Source organism: Aquila chrysaetos, chromosome 14, assembly GCF_900496995.4.
Source record: "Aquila chrysaetos chrysaetos chromosome 14, bAquChr1.4, whole genome shotgun sequence".
NCBI classification, from domain to species: domain Eukaryota; kingdom Metazoa; phylum Chordata; class Aves; order Accipitriformes; family Accipitridae; genus Aquila; species Aquila chrysaetos.
The window spans coordinates 6,310,469-6,330,874 of record NC_044017.1 but is presented as its reverse complement, the minus strand read 5'-3'; the positions used below and the strand labels follow the sequence as shown (position 1 = coordinate 6,330,874).

General features: G+C 40.2%; 1 protein-coding gene across 1 annotated transcript in view; it reads left to right on the top strand.

Moving 5' to 3' along the window:
* The first annotated feature begins 1,882 nt into the window (after positions 1–1,882).
* The window catches only part of DNAJC3 (DnaJ heat shock protein family (Hsp40) member C3), a 37,375-nt gene continuing 18,851 nt past the window's right edge, over positions 1,883–20,406 (top strand). Inside the window, exons 1-4 of the mRNA XM_030036297.2 lie at positions 1,883–2,058; positions 8,487–8,597; positions 11,675–11,799; positions 12,902–12,976. Of these exons, the coding sequence (XP_029892157.1) occupies positions 1,977–2,058; positions 8,487–8,597; positions 11,675–11,799; positions 12,902–12,976 (393 nt within the window). The 5' untranslated portion in view covers positions 1,883–1,976. The remainder of the gene's footprint in view (positions 2,059–8,486; positions 8,598–11,674; positions 11,800–12,901; positions 12,977–20,406) is intronic.

Genomic DNA, 20,406 nt, shown 5'->3' with positions numbered 1-20,406 from the left:
GCACAGAGTGACAACGATAAATGCCTTCTCCTTGAGCATATCATTTTGTAGTGTTGGCATTACATACTGTTAGATTACTGTGTCAGCCTGAAATACTGACCTTGGCTCAGTATTTCAGGGCCAAGATCAAGGATCAAAGGCTTGTCAAACATCTGCTCAAAATGATACTTGATGCTTTAATCATAATACTTTACATCTTGCTTTAAGGGATTTGATGCTTGAATCTTTATGCTTCATATTCCGGTATGAGGTACTGAGTTTTCTTCAGATTGTTTTCTCCTAATCTTGTTATTAACAGGCCATTATTTTCAGTTATCTTAGAGGGTTGGAGGTGTAAATTCCCTTTCATATTCATTTTATCTGGCTTTGGTCTAATACTTTTTTCCTCAGGTAAAATCAAAGGAATTCATTTACTATAACAGTGATTGCATTCTGCTCAGTTCAGTTTTAGGCTTTCATATTTTGTCTTATCCATAGTGCTAGAGTTGTCATGTTCTTCCTCACGCTGACACTTTTAGAATGTTATCAATTATTCATTTCACATCTATCACTTCTTATATTATTTCAAGTTCTTATTTCTGAATATCTTCTGCAGGTCAGATTTCAAGGTGATCCCTTTGAAGCATCATCTTCCAAATGAAACGTTGAAGAGGGATAACTTATTTTTCCTTTTTCAGTCTGATCTTTCAAGAAAAGCTTGTAAATTATATTATCTGAGGTGAGAAGGGTAATGTGACAGTACCTAAGGAATGAAAAATCTCTGTGGTTGCCAAATCAGACTTCAAGCCTCAAGTTCGTTACTTTCTCGGCAGATTTCCCCTGGGAACAAGGTTTTTTAATTTTTTTTACATTGGTGGGGTAGAACGTACAATATGCCCCTAATATGAATCGTTTATCCAACAACACAAAGCAGGTAATTTGAACCCATGAACAACTAGGCAGATGCAAGATTAGTTTTTCTGTGGTAACTAAAAATACATTTTATTTTACTTAGTGAAAAAGAGGTCTCCAAAAAATGTGTTACATTGTAGGCTATCTGACACAGCCTTTGCTTTCCATTTACAGATCCAATACAATACAAACTTCTAGCATGAAAATACTGATTTTTCTGCAGTCTGGTAAATTCCCTAATACTTTTTTGGCACGCCTGGAGGTCAACATACAGTTAGGGCCATGCTGACTATCTTGGCTTTGTTGCTCTGCCTCAGTGGAGAACAGGATTGTCCCCCCGGGACACCCAAGTAGAGTTTTAAAACTGACTTGCCTTCCTCTGCTCTATGGCTAGGTCAGCCACAGCAATAAAGAACCAGGATCAATTTACTTGTGACTTACTGCCCGATTTTTCTACCAGGAGCAGTCCAGAGATACCGTCTTTGGAAAATGAAGGATAACGGCAACCATCGCACCCCAAAAGGTGGCCCTTTATATTGAGAAGTGTTAAACTCATTCCATTATCCCCGACGCCAGCCGTTTCACTCCCCGGTTGGCCGGGGCCAAGCAGCCCGCCTCCTTCTCCAGGCCTGCCAGCGCCTGCAGAGCACCCTCCGACGGGCTAAACCTGGGCCTGGAACAAAGCCCTCCTCACCCCAGGAGAAGCCTGGCTGCGGTAGGAGGGGGTGGGTGAAAAGACACGAGATAAAAATCCAGAGGCAGATGGGCACCCTCCGGGTTTACCCTTCCCGCTGGCGCTCTGACCCGCCGCCATCTCCTGTGAGGGCACCCCGCTGTGGGCGCCGCCGTCGCTCCGCCTTCCCGCGCATGCGCGGGGAGGGGGGCGGGAGGAGCCCCCTTCCTTTCGCGCAGGCTCAGCGGCGGCAGCGGACGTGCAGCCTGACTGCCCGTCTACGTTCGGCCGTAGGGGGCGGGCGGGCGAGCTGACGCGGCCAATCAGAGGCGCCCACGACCCACCCCGGAGAAGTTGGAGCCCTCGGCCCGGGCTGTCGCCGCGGGCGTCGCGGACGGGGGCGGCGGCGGCGATGGTGTCTCCCGCGGCCTCCGCCGGCCGCCTGGGCTCCGCGCTGCCCTTCCTGCTCGTGCTTTTCGACCTGCAGTACCAGGGTGAGCGAGGGCCGGGGGAGGGACGACGCGTTGCTGCCGGCGGTTTGGGAGGGGGCGCGGGCGAGCTGCGGCCCGGCCCGGTCCGGTCCGGTCCGGGGTGTGTGTGGCGGTAGGGGCGGCTGCCGCTTCCCCGGCGTGGGGCAAGCGAGCCTGAGGCGGGGCCGCTGCTGGGCCCGCAGCGGTGCTTGGCCGGGGGTGGGGGGGGGGGAAGCCGGTAGCCGGTCGCCCTCCCTCCTTCCGAGCTCTGGGCGGCGGTAGCGCCGGTTGGGGGTGTTCGGGTGTCCGGCCGGGCTGTGGGGCAGCCGGCATAGCCGGGCCGAGGTGCCGGTGGAGAAGCGAAGCGGAGCCGCGGCCTGCCCGCAGGGAGCCGGCGGGCCTGAGGCAGGCGCTGCGAGGGGCTGGGCTGGGCTGGCCGCGCCGGGGGGGGGCCGGGGGCCGCCCCCGGTGGACGTCCCGGGGAGGGGGGGGAGTATTTCTGGAACGGGTGTGAGGAAGAAGGAGGTAGAGGACTGCCACCTCATCAGGGCTGTTGCGAAGGGTGTGTAATGTTACGCTGCTCGTAACCTGTTTGTTTTTATCTGAATTCTGGCGGTGCTGTTTGAGGTGGCTTGATGTGCGCTTCGTTTTCCGTGGCCTGCTGATAGGGTGCCAGCTACTGTGAGGGCTTGGAAATATCGTCGTGTCCTCGAGTGCAACTGTGTGACAGCATTGGCCAGGTCCGTACTGGCCTTGAATTTCTCACTTCTCTATGAGTTTTGTGCAGTTGCCAAGTTCAAAGGCTTTTTTTCAGTGGTCTTCCTCTGCCGCAGCCATTATTAGTGCCAGACCTACACGTTTGCTGACGCTTTTGTCAGTTGTATTGCATTCGTTTATGTTTTTTGTTGTGGATTTTGGTTTGTTTATTTTTTTTCTCTCACCACTAGTATTTGAAGTTCAGCAGAGAAGTTTATCTGCCCTTCGTGTGGCCTGTTTACTTTCAGAGTACGCTGTCAGCAACACCTGTATGGCCAAACTTTTATTCACAAGCTTCTGTTAAATTTATAACTTGGTTGTACAATTGTGCACGTAGTCAGAGTTTCACCTGAGGAATGTTGTTTAACTGGCAGTGGCAGACTGAAGTGGAACTGAAGCTGTCAATAGTCAGAATAAGTCCCGTCGACTTAAGACTGACCCGGGCTTGACATTAGAAATTCAGTTGATGTGCTAAACTAATGAATACTTCAGCTGGCCGAGTGGCAGCAGGAACATACTGTGGCAAAGATGCTCTGTAGTATAAGGCTACATACTGTGGTGTTGAAGTCCTTTTTGGGATGTGTATTCTGGTAGTGTTAGAGGAAAAATAACAATTGTGGTCAAAGTATACTACTTTTTCCCTAAGATTGTGGCAGTGATGTTCCTGCTGAGGATTTTTTGTTTGGATTTGCCAACCTCTTTCAAGTATATGGTTTAATGGCTGTGTGGACAAAGCCACATTTTGTAGTTTGGGATATATTTTCTTAACTTCAATTAATAAAGATGTACAGTACAGTAACAGACTGACAAGTGATGGTTCTGGATCTTACTTATTGAACTTACTAATGTTTTAGTTCATGAGTTAATTTTCCAGAGTACGTAGTTAGGGAATTTAGGGGGGTTACATTAAGTATCTGGGTTTGGTTTTTTTCCCCCAATATTACTCGTCTTTGAACTCAAGGGTGTTCGTATTCACATTTAAATTTGCATCTTGCTGTCTTGATAATAGAAGTCTACCTTGTGCCATCTGATTCATGACTCAGTGGAACAGTGGCCTATATTAACTTTGTATCTTACAGTTGATATCTATGAATACTAATTTATATCTGGCTGGTAAATGAGTTCAGTAAAAAGGTTTTTGAGTACTTGGTGATGTGGCAGGTTGCAGTTCAGCCCTTACTGTTGTGTTTCCTGAATTCCTCCTCTTCAAATACCCCGACTTGCGCTGAATAAGCTCGCATTTGACACAAATCACCTCTTGGGAAGATTCATCCTTCATGGCTGTTTGTCCATGCTAACTGCAACAAAAAGAGGCAACTGAGAGGGCAGAGGAGTATTGTTCCTCTTCCCCCTCTCGTTCCTAGTAGTAAAAGAACGGAAATGTAATAAGGGGAAGATGATATGGGCTTTGAGTATACAGAGCTCAGTTTGTTATGGTCAGACCGCTAGCCTGAAGTGTTTCTCTCGCCCCTATCCCCCACACCCTATGTTTCTGTCCTGAGTTTGGGAGGTTGTGTTTTTTTTTTTTTCCCCCTCAAATAGCAAAGGATACTTGGGGAGGTGGGGGTGGCTTTTTGGTTTGCCAGTCTTAGCTATATTTACCAACTTTCTTTGCAAACGGAGGGTGTAAAAACTTGATGGGTGGAAGGTACACATGGCTCAACTGGATGCTCTGAGGCTCCTTGTGAGCCTTTTCTTATTGCTCCTGAAACTGTGGTTGCTTGTCCACTTCTTGCTTTGTGCAGTCTTGTCCTTGAAAAACATACTTGCAAACACACATAAAAACAAAGCCCAAACCTGTTTAAAAATAACAGCAAACTTAAGACTTGTTATGGTAAACACGGGGTCATTCTGATCAAAAAACACCCCATAAAAAGCAGGATGTCGCGCTCACGCGACAAGACAATCATCAAGCTCTTTTATGTGTTTAAAAAAAAAAAAGTTTAGATCATTGTAATTAAGATTAGCAACATGCATGTTTCTTTTTTGTCTTTGAAACAATTCTGTTTCTGGTACACAGTTGGAACTAATTCTGTTTATTTTCATAGTTCTGTTACCGAGCTTGGCGTCAAGATTTAAAAAAAAAAAAAGTAGGTGGAATTTCTACAGGGGATAAAGAGGAGTGTGTAGGCAAATGTAAAATCTTAAAACTGTTTTCAAGTTGGGGGCTTTTCTTAAGCTTTTTACACTGTGGATGTGACTGATTATATGAGGATAGAGTTGAAGTTTGTATACTTAGGTGCCCACGTATTAGCACTAGTTATTCTAATAAAACAAAAATCCTCCGAGGAAGTTATAATTTATTTGAAGTGAGTGTATTTAACTGGAAAAACAGGTTAGCTGCACCTGCTTATCTTTCACGTGCCTTCTGCCTGACTTCCTTTGAGTTGTCAGGGCTGGTACCAATTCTTACCTGGGAGTAGTTTGGGTTTGGTTGGGTGGTTTTGGTTTTTCTGTTGTTGTGTTTTGGGGTGGTTTTTTTTTTTTTTCTTTCCCTCCTCCCCTCTTGCATTAGTGCCAGGACTACAGACTCTGAATTTATCCGGAATATCTGACTTGATTTGACAGCTGGGGCTCTTGTGTGTGGTTGTTTAAGGTCCTTGGTGAATAGATAACAATTAGGCAGCCTTTAGAAATAATATTAAAATTAAAATACTTGGAGGTTTTAAAAATAAACAGTATGCTTGCATACCTCTTGCATAAATTTATTTTCTTGCTGGAGCATACAAAGCTATTTCAGCTGTAGTGCTGGGCCCTTGATATCCAGCTCACTAATGACTGTCCGTCTGTTGGAAAGAGCTCCGTGGGATTAGTTTGTTTTTTCCTCCAGTTGAACTTGAGTCCTTATGTTCGTTCCCAGACCAAAGAGTGAATAGATATCCAAATAGGCACAGGAGTCTAAGGACTCAAATTCTCTGTAACCTATGTTAACAGTTTTCAGATGTCTACTGTGGGGTGGTTTATTTAAAGCAATTGTTTGCCTACAGCCAGAAAATGAATAAGCAATAGATTTATATGAACAAACAGCCCAACTATCAGGTCAGCATACAGTGTTCCTGAGTAGTTACGGTAAATGTCACTTTGCATCATGGTTACACTGGCTGCTTCTGGAGATTCTTAGATCAGTTCATGATGTTCAGCAACTTTCAGAGCCAAGTTTTAATGTATGTCTAGTGTAATTAGTCTTGTTCTGCAGGGTACCTATAGTCCTTCACAGTTTGCCTTATTTCTTTATCCGTGTTGCTCCTGCTTTTATTACTTTTTATTTACTTTAATAGTAATAACTATTACTGTTTACTATTAATGGTCACCTTTTTCACTTCCTTTATTTATTATAAGTATTTTCCTTGAAAAAGATGGCTTTCCTGCCTAAAGTATTATGTAACTGTAAAACTGTACTGAACATAATGTGTATGAAAGACACTGAATTGTATAGGTACATCTTATTGTGGAAAATCTATTCTTGGAGGTATCCTGGTGTGCCTAGTTGTGAAACAAGGACGCTTCTTCAGATGCTTGAGACTCTGAAAATTGAATGCCATGTTTAGGTGGATGGAAGGTTCATCAAGGAGTAATTTACAGCCCACTTCTAGGATATCACTCCAAACTGACAAGTTTTGAAAGATTTCAGATATTCATATGTGCGGTGAGACAGGAGGGATGAAGCTTAAGAATTTTTTGTTTGTTTTAGCTCATGTTAAATACTTCAGTCTGTTTGTGGTTTGATACCTGATTTGTTGCTAGTATACCTCCAAAGCCAGGGAAATTTGTAGTGCGTTTGTTTTCCAGTTTTGTTTTGGTTTTCTTGTTGTGTTGGTGTTTTGGTTTTTTTTTTTTTTTTTCCTTCAGTGCTTGCTTTGTCATTTTAGAGGACATTGGACTACTTGGTGATCAAAGCTTTAAGCTAAAGAAGCAGCAAAATGGCAAAGAAGAATGTCCATTTTTCTGAAAATTGGACATTCACATAAAAGCTACCTTGAAGTAGAATACTGTGTGTGAAAAAATTACTGTCAATAAATACTTCTCCACTATCAATGGCACTATTTATATTATGTATATTTTATATTGTGTGTCTATATATAATAATATATAATGTATATCAGTTAGAGCTATACATACCTAGAATGGATTTTAAAATGCATTGTTTCATAAGATCCCCACATTGACTACATGTTAAGTAATTACTATCTTAACTTCATCTATTTAAACAAACAAAAAAAATACTGACTGGAGATTTGGGGCTTATTTTATAAAGTCACTTCCATTAACTAAAAAAAGGAATTTGTTTGCTGTCATTGTTCTGAAACAAATTATTGAATTGAAGCCCTTGAATCCATTTTGCTGAATTATTATCAATCTTTTAGTAGATGGAGCTTTTTCCAGTGGATACAGAGGGCATTTTGTTCATTTTAGTGTAGACAGCTCAATGATTTTCTTATAATGTGGAATTAAAAGAATTATGAACTGTATTAAGGAGTAGGAAAGGAAAATTAAATTAAGATCCCAGGTGGTGAGAGCTCCTAGTTCTAAAATCTTGGTGATCAGAAATTATTGTTCTTTCATTACAAATACTTTGTTGTTTAATCACCTTTCAGTGTGAGATTTTTTTTATATATTTTCGTTCAGTCTGTGTAGTGTAACATTTTTATTCAGACTCTAAGAAAGGACTTCAAAGTGCTGCTGCATTTTTGTATTTAAGATTAATTCAAGCGCCTATCTGAATTAGCTCGATACAAAACCTGAGTGAAGGAAATTGACTCCTAGTAGTTGTTGTTCATTGTTTTCTAATGTAATGTATTTATTCAGGATTTTAATATATTACTGTGCTTAAATTTATACATAGGTTATGCTATTAGTAAAAGAAAACTGTTTATAGTGTGAAAGTTTTAATAGTCGTAAGCTGGTAACTTCTAGTGAAGTTCTGTCCTAATTTGAAGAATGTTGGAAGCAGTACTAATGAAAAACCTCTGTGCCTGAGTTGATGTATGTACAGCATGTACTTGCACTCAGCTACTTCTCAACGATAGTCTTTCCCTGTGGGTTGAGCAGCAGCAATTTATTAGCTTTAAACTAAAACCGGCACTTCAAAAAACATACCAGTTTAGTAAGATGTCCATACTACCGGTTAAATGAAAAGGGAGTGAGAATTTTAATCGTTCATATCAAAACTTGTGCTCTGGAAACAGTTTGCCTTGGAAATGATGAGACAAAAGTGCAGTAGATGAGAAGCCAACCTCTGAGGTAGCTAACAGTTCTCAGTTGAGTCCTAAGTTATCAGTAGTGTCATGAAATTTACCTTAAAGTCTTTTTATATTTGCTGTATGTGCATTATAAGTGTTTTTCCAGATTCTTTTGAAATTGAAAGCCCATACAGAAATGTTGTGAAACTGTTTTTATAGTTGATGTATAACACTTGATGTGCAAAAGTATGTTACTGAATGTATAGGCAGGCATAGAAATGCATATTTGGTGCCACCTTGGAATGCAGTGCTTTCCAGTGTTTATTTACTTTGACATCCTTTTTGGGACAGGGAAGATGCACTATGTGTTTACTAGGCTGCAGGTTGTTTTAGTATGAGAAGATCTGACTTCTGCCTCTACATCAATAACTGTTTTATGTATTGTATTATCACTATATGCATTTGGTGTAATCAAACTGGTCATTCAAAACCTTGATCTTTTTGTTTTTCTTTAAGGAGCTGAATGTGGAATAAATGCAGAAGTAGATAAACAACTTGAAATGGGAAAGAAGTTATTGGCTGCTGGACAGCTAGCAGATGCTTTGTCTCACTTTCATGCGGCCATAGGTATGTATCTCATGAAAGTGACTCTTGCACTGAAATACCTTTGGGTGTGGGTTTTTTTGTCCTACTATGTTCTTCATTAAGTGTCCTGCTTTCTTGCAAATTGCATTCCATGTGTCACAGAAGTTGGGGCACCTTTATGCAGCAGTTTGGACAGGAGACAACAGAGATGCAGTAGAATATTTATGTTTTGGTAAAAGAAACTGTTAAATTAACTACATGATACATGAACACTACGTCGCTGCTGCTCTGCAAGCTAGCTGTGTGAAAGCAATTATAATTGACTGTGGTATCGTTTGATGAGGTATTCCCTGTATCTAATCCCATCAAGATTAGGTTTCATCTTTATGAGATTTTTCAAAGTATGTCTTTGAAAGGTTGAGTTTATCCGTGCTTTCTTCTCTCCAGCACTGTAACAATTTCAACATTTAAAATAGTCGGGTTTTTTTGGTTTTTTTTTTTTAATCTTGAAGTCGGTGATAACCTCAGTGAAACTGATGCTACAAGTTTGAGATACTGAACTGGTAGTGAAGAGTATATTAACTGAAGAGTGTATTAACTGTCCCTCTCTCATACTCAACTAGTGAGTGAGTTCTTGTTTTGGTGTTCCGCATTTTCAACAAACTGAAGAGTTAAATGTTTGTTTCTATAAATTTTAAAGCAACTTTGCTGGTTAAGATCCTTTAATTGAAGTGTAGAGACAGACAGCACCAGTGAAGAGCAGTGTCCACTAACACTACAGTTTCTCAATTGCATGGGGTTTTTTTATTTTAAGTTGTTGGACTTTGTTAGAAAGTGTACAAGTGCATTGTTTTCTCTGTGAGAAGAGTAATACCAAGGTGTTACACATTAATGAGTCATACTGTAGAGACTTTTCTATTTATGCCTTGGTCTAATAGTGATATCTAAATGAAATATCTGCTGATTCTGAGTTACTGATATTTTCTGTGAGTTCTCTAAGATCAACTTCCCTTATATAAAGGGAGTGGAGGGGGGAACTTCCTCTTTTTCTGTGATATTGCAGCTCCTCATTCCACCAAGAGGCGGTCTGTTACTCCTTTTGCCTTGTGTGTCACTGCCAAAGCATTCCCGTGGGATCTGAGCAGGGTTAGTGTTACAGCGTGGTTTATTCCTTTATCATTGGTTGGCAAGCTTTAACTTGGATTTGGTGAAAAGTCCAGTTCAGTCTGTTGCCGTGCAAATGCTGGTGGTGGTGCAAAAGTGGCAGCGGTGTGAGGTGGGATGAGCAGTGAGACGCCTGGGTAGGGTGAAACCCTCAGCTTTGCCAGCAGCGCTCGAGCAGCTGGTGTAACTATGGTGTTGTGACCTTAATGGGATTCTTAGTTGTATGTTGATTTGAGCCTGATTGCCTAAACTTTGATCAGACTTCTCCTTCTTCTTTGTATTTTGCCTTTTTGGAAAGATTTTAAGCATGATTTGCCTACTGTGTTTGTAGATGAGGGGAGAAGGAATCTTTCTAATCTTTTTGCCTGTACTGCATCATTGTAGACTGTGAGGTAAATAGATCTTTTTGTCTTGTCTCAGCCAGCCTATTTTTCTTGTTTTGCAAACATCTAAAATACAAGAAAGCTTCTGTCCATTTTCTTTCTCTTCAGTTAAATTTTCAACTCTTTCTTCAATCCTGTCAAGTTGATGGCTTATGCCTTCTCTCTGGGTAAATGTCAATTGCTGTTCATTACTATTACTGGGGAACTGAGGCAAAACTGTATTCTGACTGTCAGAAAGATCATAATCTGGTGCTGGAACGTGCTTTCTGGGTTAGCTCTTTCCTGTCTTTCATCCTTTGTGTATTAATAAAGTTCCTTAATTTCAGCTATTGATTTGTGCCTACTCCACCCATCTAGCTGTATGCAGTAGGACTTAATACTCCTTTTTTTTAAAGGCAGTAACATTTGAGTTTACTTGATGTCGTTAATGCTGACATACAAGGTGGCATACAGCATGGGAGTAGTATTAGATTTCAGTGCTGGACATTAGCATTGCCGCAGCCAACACACTGTAGAGGAAGAGTGCAGATACATTTTCCAGTGAGAACTGAACTAGTGTTTTGGTAACGGAGGTGGCCAGCTATGAAGCTCGGTTACTGACCATACGATTTTGGCAATGCTATTTGTTCCATTTATTTTAAAGTTCAACTTTAACCTCAAATAAGGTGAGGAAGAGAAATACTTGTTTTGTTCCTCAGATACGGATGTTCTTCTCTACAAATTCTGGATTGATGATTTTCTTTTTTTAATAGCACAGTAAAAAATTTCCTGTCTTCTACTGCATGTGGTTGTTTAGGTGGTCTAAGTTACCTTTCCTTGAGAGGTCACAGTAAATGTCACATGTTTCTTTGAAATACTGCATAGAGAAGAATATCAAGAAAATTCTTCTTGGTTTCAGAGACTGATGTTTGCCTCCTGTAAGGGTGTACATACATGTGGTAGCTTAGAGAGTGTTAAAATTGCTGTATCTTGGAAGTTTGACCAGCAGATGACATGGAATGTGTGGGCCTTGAAGTTAGCCTTCAGGTTTTGATAATGTACATGCATTTGTCTGCTGTTGAGAGGGGGTGTTGGTGCCCAGTTCAGTATTAAAGAAAGAAGTTGCTGTTATTTCAATGGACGATGTAAAGGGTTTATACGTCTGTGACGACATTGGACTAACATACTGGTCATTTTGGGATTATTTGCTTGCATCCTGTATGATGGACAGGGGCTGGGATGGAGAATGATGAATTAACACGCTTTCAAATGCAGGCCTGCAGTTGGAGATAAAGCGTTAGTATGTACTGGCTGTTCTCCTGTACAAAGCTGAAAAATGTGTACATCTTTCACCTTCAGTACTCTTAATTATTTGGCATTTACTGTGTTCCTGTAATCTTTATTATTAAATAATTAAACTGCATAGAAAATACTGCTTGGATAATGTTACAAATGTTATGTTTTATTGATACGTACCATTTTTTCCAGTGGCTTAAAAGTCAGATAATATATTTTTAGTCATTACAGTTTTGCTGTACCCAAAGTTTCAGTTGCTTTGAGATAGTATTCTGATTACTGTTCGTTCACTTACAGAGGGAGACTCTGATAACTACATTGCTTATTACAGAAGAGCCACAGTGTACTTAGCCATGGGCAAATCTAAAGCAGCAATTCGTGATTTAAGTAGAGTGGTTGAATTAAAGCAGGACTTCACATCAGTAAGTATTACTGGAATTGAAAATTGTTCAAGCGTAAAAAAACCCCTGCTTCGAAGAAGGTTATTTTTTCAGATTTTGCTAAACAGAAGTAGAAAATACATTATCACTCAAAAGGCTTTAAATAGGTTAAAATAATAGCAGTGATGTATGTGCTTGAATTTGCAGCTATGCTGAGTACAGCCTAGCCGGTTATTCTAACAACTAATAGTAGTTTTATTAAGTTCATGTTCCTCGTGGATTTCTGCTAAACACTTTCCTTCTGTCACTTGTGGTTATTCTTCTCTCAGTCACCAAGGCTATTCCCTCTGCAGGGGGGCAGGGGGTGGGGAGAGAGCTCACAGATGCCTCTGTTTTTCTTCTGTCTTAATCAGCATTTGATCTGAGGCATCTCTTCTCCACAAGAACTGTCCTAATCTCATTGCCTTCCTATGGGATTGTTGCAAGTTCTGATTTACTTAGCCCTTTCTCACTTCCGCATACTGTATGTGGAGACTGTCTCAGTAGTTGGAGACTGATGCTGGAGTCCTCTCCATCTGATTCTCTTGTCTCCCTTTTCCATGGGCAGCGGCATGTCCTGTATAGCTTACAATGAAGGAGCAAATGTTAAATTCATTGTTGTATGAAAATACTCGTATAAATCAAAATCTTCTAAGTCATTAACTTGTCTTTTTACATAGCTTCTGTTATTCTGAAAGTTTAGTGGAAGAATTGTGGGAATTGTTTATTGTTTATTATTTCTGCAGATTTCTTAAAATCTGTAAGCAGCTATAATCAGGAAAGTGTTGTAAGGTAAACATTTGCTTTGTTTTGTGCAGTTCTTCAAATGAGTTCTTTCCATGAGTTGCAGCTGCTCATAAAAACTGTGGCTGCTTTTTGTCCCACAGTTCTGGTGCAGAGTGATCCGTTACCATCAAAGAGGCCTCATAAGAACATTGTCAAATTGAGAAGACAAAGAATGGGTGTTGTGATCTCTGTTTCAGCTTGTTATCTGTAGTAAAATGAAACTTTTTTTTTTCCTGCTAAAGGAAACTGAAGCTTATGTTCATACTTTGCTGAATTCCAATTTATAAGTGAAAATAAATTATCTCATGTTTTATTTCAGGCAAGATTACAGAGAGGACACTTACTGCTCAAGCAAGGAAAATTTGATGAAGCAGAGGATGACTTCAAAAATGTGGTAAGTTGAACTACATCACTGCTTTTAAGGTTGAGTTCTGAGCCAAGGTCTCATTGCAGCTCTGATGCTGTAGAGCGTATGTATATGTATGCCTGAGTTTGTCTTTCATGTTCTTTAAAGGTATTGTAGCTAAGCTACCTTGGATGAATAAATGACTGATAAAGTTGCAATGCAGTGATGAAGATGAAATCGGAAGGTGTTGCCTGATGTGCACAGCACTTTAAAGTCTTTTTTTTGTGTGTGTGCCTGGCACTTCATGATCTCTGCTTGATGACACCTATACTAGGGATCAATCTTCATTCTGACAGAAAGGATAAGTGACATGGGACTCAAAGTATGTAATTGAACCCTGCTTTACATCACTATATTTGGGTCACCCTGGGAAATCACTAGGGGCTTCATGGATCAACCTTTGAAGGTTCCTATTTCTCTTCACTAATTGCAGAAGGATCCTGCGCTGTTAATTTAGTCACTGGGCTGTTAAAATCAATTAATTTCAGTGGCATGCATCCGCATGTTTTCTTACCTGTCAAGGAGTTCTGCATCTTTCATGAATATGTTGACAGTACTTTCTTTCCATGAACAGGTAGTGCCCAGAGTTCCCATACAAACATAGTGGGATATTACCCACCTAAAACTCACTTGGGTGGTTGTTTTTTTTTTTTTTTTTTAATGGGTATTTTGTGCATTTTGGCCTTAGACTGCAAAAATAAACTGATCTAACCCCAGAACAAAGTTCCTCAGAGAATATGTGAAACTTGATTCTCTCTCTGTTGCACAAAATTTCTGTAAGCATGAGAATAAATGATTCATTCTTATTCTTGCTTCTCTTCAAGAGTTGCTAGTTCGAACAGTTGCATGTCCCTTATGCCAAAACCCCCAGAATTTGCAAGTGTAACTGATGCTGTCTTGTTGGCTTTTGTGGAGGAGTGTGATGGAAAAGCAGTTCTGCGTTGCAGATTACAGATGTTTAATGGAAATCTTACTAGCAAGTATGTATGACAAAACCAGAGCAGTTAAACTGTACACTCTGCGGGGCAGCTGGGAGGAATGACTCTTGCAGGAATAAATGCACCAGGCAGTCTTTGTGTTTGTAGCAAAGCTGCAGTAGCTTATTCTGAAATTCACATAGCCATGGCTCCTCTGGCTATTGCTGCTTCCTCAGTGAGTTTTAGGCGTGTGTGGTCTGCAGTTGCACATCAGATTGCAGTGCAGCCCTGCTGTTCGCAGATGTGGGAGAATGTCATTCAGCTCTGATTGACTGAGGACATAGTTGCTGCAATGGCAAGTACATGATGTCAGTGTTGATTCTGAGTTTGTCTATGCATCTTTTGGCAGTTACTGTTTCTTGGAGTACAGCTTAATACTGCATATGGTAATGCTTCTCCAGTCAACTGTCAAGTAGCTTGCCTTTTTTCGAAACCAGCTGCAGAAACCGAGATTGCTGCCTTTGGTTAGTCGAATAGTTTCAGTCTTCAGTCAAGTTTTAAGTCTGAAGTAGATCGGAGTTTCTTCTCAAGAGGTGACTTAAGATACCATATTGGTCCTCAGTCTTACTTCCAGTTTCCTTGGTTCTGCGAACAATATTGCCTACGTACTTAGGGAATATGGCAAGCAGTCTGTTTTGAAAAGCACAATTTTCAGTTAAGGACAGTATATTCAAGCAAAATAAGCCAATATTAAAGTAATCATTTGTAATGGATTAATTTATTCATATGGGGGAGGGGATTAAGTTATCCTACATACCTTGAATCTTTCAAGTAGAACACATATTTCTTTGAGAGATTTCCCTTGTTTTCTTCTGAATCTTTCAGATAGTCAGTCTGATTATCCTACCAGTTCTTTGTGTGTACACTAAAATACTTGGTGTACTCTGGCAGTATGTTTGCATTTAAATAGGAAATTGCATTTAATCTCAAGGTGAGAGGAAGTTTGAGTCACAGTACTGTGAAATGTGTTAACGTTCTGTGTTTCTTTGGGGTATTTTTCTAAGTGAGAGGGGAGGAGAGAAGGAGGAAGGCTGTTAGAGATTGAATAGCTTTCTAAATGATTTCAAGACTTTTACATCCAGACCTTATCTTTGCTACCAAAAGTGATAGGGGCAAGGTAAATAGTAGCCACTAGGAAGCTTTGACTCATATTGTAAGTCAGTAGTCAAGAAGCCAAAAGGAGTAAGTTGTACTTTGAAATGAAAGTTCCTTCTACTACTAGGGCAGAGATGGCACAAAGAAACGCAAGTGGGATCTCAATAGCCTTTAGGCTAGAATTTAGTTGTGGACTTGGATACCTAAAATAGTGTGTTTTACATGTCAACAGAGTATGTAATCTATTATTCTGCTCTTCAGCTGAATAAATGTAGGTCAGGATCTGAACAGCCCTCTAGCCTCTCACTTGGCTAGGTTGGATATCAGCGAACTAGAATGCTCTCGTTCTGGGTAAGCATGTAGCAGATCAGCAAACTTTGGTGTCCATGTCTGGAGCTTAATTGTAGAAGAACTTGGGCCATCCTGCATTAGTAGTGCATAGGCTCTAATCTGCAAACAGTCACTAAGTCAGTAGGCATGTAGCAGCCTCGTCATATGTTTGAGGTGGCAGAAGTTGAGTATCATGGAAAGATGGGGTGGAAATGCTGTATTTAAAAAAACAAAAGAAGCCTCCACCCCATCCATCCCCCTTCACTGAAAGGGAAGTCTTAATTGGAAGAAAAATAATCCACTTCCTTTACTGTGCAGGGTTTCAGGATGTTACCTAGAATAGGTGGTCCTGAGGATGTCATATGCTTACAGAAATGAATTGCGGGGTGTTAAATGTAGACAGTTTTTACCTTCAGTGTTAAGTTTTTTCCTGAGGAAGTAGTTGTGTGGATGAGATGGGCTTTCTTGTTTGAAGTAGATTGTATGCCCTTGAATGACAGTAGATGTGTTATCTCTTGTGTGATTTCACACAAGAGTTTGTTTGTTTGGGTCAGGTGTTGACTTCAAGGGAGTAGATCAGATTTTAAAATATTCCGCACTTTTGAGTTGGAGAAACCAGGTCAGGGTGTGGAAACTAAGGAGAGTAATTTTACTCGGACTACTCAAGGACAGACATATAGGAGTGAGAAGGTTTGTAATTCCCTGTATGATGCTTGCATTAAGAGTCAGTGTCACTAGTGTTTTTTTCCATGCCTACCAGAACTGCAAGGTGACTGATGTAATGAGCCGCCTGTAAAATGCTGTTTTCTCCTAGTATATAGTCTGTTGAATCCCAGTGGAGACTCTGAAAATCTTTTTTTTTTTTTCCTTCCCATTCCTCCTCTTGGAGTCATGCTCCTTGAAAGGTATTTCAGCAGTTTAGGACATGCAGTTATTTTTGAGGGAGAGAAAGGGTAAGAAAACTTCAGCCCCTCTAAATGGAGGGGAGGATCACAGGTAAACTTTGCCACCTTGTAACAGCAGCAGTTTTGTATCCAGCTTAAAAGAATCATTGAAACTATTCTGTACATATAATAGTAAAACTATCCTTTAGTCTATACTTATGAAAAAAAAAAAAGTTTTCATACCCTTAGATTCTTTCTACACAGTTTTATAGTATGTGGGAAAAGTTTCATGAGCACCCTAAACCTCTTTAAAGTTATGTGATTGCTAAGCAGAGTAGTTTCTCTGTTTGGGTGTTTCTACCCCCCTGTGGCATATCAGTCCTGGCTGACTTGTGAGGCACTGCCAGTGTGAGAGCAGGCAGTGGGAATACCTGACTGGAAAGGATGGGAGTACTCCTTTCAGGAGCAGAGCCTCTTGAGACCCCAGCCTTCATATGTTATTTTTAGATTGCCTCTTTTTTTTTTTTCCCCTACTCTGTACTTCCCTGTTGGCTGAAATTAATCACGAGGTTTGGATAGAGGGTGTGATTCAGACTTAGGCCTTGACATGTTAAGCAATACTACATTTCTAGAAACCTCTCCTTTTGGTCAACAGATGCACCAAACTGATGACATTCCTTACAGGGGCCAGATTTTTTTTCTGCCTAGCGGTACAGAATCACAACTCATTAATCTTTAGAAGCTCTTTAGCTTTTTCCTTTGCAACTCAGATACCAGTTTGGAAATCTAGGACCTAGAGGGTAATAAAACTTTCAACAGGTGTCAGCAGAGGGGTCTAATTCTTGTGTTCAGAGTGCCCAGGATGGAACCGGGATTAAGCAGAAGTCCTTAGGTGACTTCAGAAAGTCATTGCTCACAGTATATGAATAGTATTTATTTTCTCTGCTCCAACTTTGGTTGAGTGTTCATATGCTTTAATATCAGGTTCCTTCTGTTTTGGTTAGTAGTTTCTGAGTAACAGGAGTCAACAGGACAGATCTGTGGGCACATCAACACTCACTAAGGCTAAGGCTTCAATCCATGAAAGCCTTGGAATATTTATTTTACCTTTAAGCATGTGATTTTTAGTGAAAATAAAAGGAATATTGGTATACTTTGGTTGATGGAACGCCTTCTGAAAAGGTGACAAAAGCAATGCAAGTCCTGGCAGCCCATTGTCTATGCCTTGTAATATTGTCTGTGACCCTGCTTGTGTCCTAGAGAAAATGACAAACATTTGAGTTGCTGAATTCTGTAGAAGGCACAAAAATAGAACAGAACTTCTGCCTAGTCTATTGGGAAGTGTGGAACAGATCAAGCTGTCATATTTCTTTTAAAATTCTCTTTTCTTTTTTTTTTTTTAAACTTACTGTAATGTTCACAGTTGCAGTTTGTTGCAATAAATACTGTAAATTGAAGTCCCCTAAACATGCAATTCTGTCTTCCTTGGAAACATAAACACTTAAAAGCTGGGAAGTGAAGGTGCTGCTTCCAGCTCCACTAGGTGTCAGCCAAGACCAAGTGACTGAGCACTGTACATCTGCAAATTGTGTTCTAATCGAGAGAAGCCCTCGGCTGTTCCAAAATACACTGGACAATAATAGTTTTCCATGGTTGGTTGGTATGTGTAGTAATACTGTTTTGGGTGTATGTGGAGGAGACCATCTTATGGCACTGTAAGTTAACCGGATTTGAGTAAGTTACTAGGCAATCTTGGGTTGGGTATTTGAAGCTCTCTTAACTAGATCAAAGTAACATTAAATTGTTTCCATATACATTCCTCTGTGGTACTGTGTTCATCTGTAGGTTCCTGGGTAAAGAATAAAAGTTATTTAAATATTTCCTTGCTTTTTTCCTTCTAACGTAGCTGTGTTACGTAATATATTGCTCTGCCAGTGCAGAGCTTTCCTTTGTGCACTGTTCTTGAGTGAGTGGATGTCTTGATCTTAGATAACACAAACTATGGAGGTTCTTTCAGTTCCCCTCAGAATGTTTTTCACAAGCCTAATCGATTTCTTTTCATTGTGTATTTACCAGTTTGAAAAGCAAGAAAATAAAACAGCTTTGGAATATGTAGATGTATGCCAATGCTAGTGGCACTGGACCACTGTAAGCAAGGTACAGAAACAGCGTGTCTGTAACATTTTGGGGTTTTAACAATACTTTTTTTTTTTAAACAACAGTATTTAAGAGTTTTTCAAGCAGATAGTGTCTGTTTATAACATGTACTAAGATACTCAAATGCTACAGATTAATTGTCTGTGGATCTTTAATCTGTACTCTTTGAGAGTATGGATTTTGAGTTGGGTTTTTTTTCTCAAGGTGATTGTAACTATTCTTCATTAGAATTGCTGTACTAAATGCCCAACTTCTGTGTATTGTTAGCGGGCCATTGCAAAGGAAGATGTAGGACTACGTGGCTGAAGTTACAGTAACAAAGCCATTCCTGTATTAGGTGCACTGTTAGGTGCAGGTTTGGCGGGGGTGTTGGTAGTGAATGAAAGCTGCTGTTAGCAGATGGCTGGCTCTCGTTGCTGCAACTTAAACTGCAACTAATTTAATGTTCTAATCCAAATGAAGTAAACCTCAAAGCAAAGGATGCTGTGCTGAGAACGTGTTCACCAGTAGCAGTGTGCTTGTCCAGCAGAACTTAGCAGAGCATAGCTTCTGACTTTGTGCTTTGAGGCCATTGATGAAGCATGTAGAGGAATGTTAGGTTTGCCTTAGACCTGTATTAAATTCAGCTGGTGGGTTTTTTAATATTTCGCTCCTTTCTTGGAAATCTAGCACAATTAGTGCTAGTAGTTGTTCTGAGTTGTTACCCCCAAGCTTACTGCTCCACGGGAAAATAAAAAATAATTGAAATGTGATTAGTTATTGATAATGATGTGACAGTCCTTCAATCACAGGGCAAAAAGACAGAAAAAAAAAATCTGGAAGTGAATGAAAATGAGCGTATCAAACAACTGCATCACATTTCCAGCTTTTTTCTGGGAGCTGAATGAACAGGCTTCTTTTTGCTTTAGTTAATGTTACTGATGAAAACATCATAGCAATACACTAATTACTTACTAAGAGCTTCTGAGTGTATATTTTCATCTTACTGTAGCGCACAAATGCTTGATGGCTTTAGTTTGAATGATAGCTTGAAAACTTTCCCTGTGTTAACTGTACAGTTTGTACTACATAAAATTATCTAGGATGTTTCACTCAAATGTTCTTTATTACTGTTGGACTTGTCTGTATGATTGTAACATTGCTTTTCATTTTCCACTAACGTTTTGCTCCAAATAAATTACAGGAAACATACTGTGTGTCTAAAGAGTGCAGTGTTACTGTGAGATAAGTTTAAATGGAAGCATAAAGCTAGTCCATACCAAAAGCTCTTAATTTTTAAGAGGAAAATGCTGAGAAATTGAGGGAGAAATTAAGCAAGTCAGTTGGAACTGAAGAGTTTGGAACATCAGAGTTCTGTAGTCTTAGAATGTCTAAAATTACACGTGCAGAAATTTGCCTCTACTACAAGCTCCAGATTTGGGGGAGAAAGAAGATGCACAGCATCAGGGGTTTATAGGCAGAGTGTCTGTTCTAACCAGAAGAAAAGCTTTTTGAGACTTACATTAGGAATCAGCCTACAAAGAAGAAAACTCTTTGATCACATTCCTCTCTTCTTGCTGAAAGACAGTGTAGGGGATAAAGGAGAATTTTCAGGTCTAAGTACAACTTGATTTTTGCCAGAGTAAAATGAAACAACTGCATAAGGTTCAGAAAGACTTAAAATGAAGAATCTAAGACAGAGGTGGGATCTGTGCATGTTTTTGATGTTGCATTTAGGCTTTTTCCTTTCATATACTTAAGTGTTAGAACCAGGGGAAATTTTGTTAAAGGAGTTCTGAGGGCTGATGTTGAATTCCACTAGAGACTTAAACACAAAATATGAGTGTTTGAAGAACTTGCTGATGAGAAAAAGGGAAGAGGCCACTATGAGATAAAGGAGGAAAGAAAAAGTACTGGATGACTTTGAAGACTCAGTAACTTTAGTCAACGTTCTGTGTATAAAATGCAAGGTAGTGCAAGTTTTGATTTTAAATCA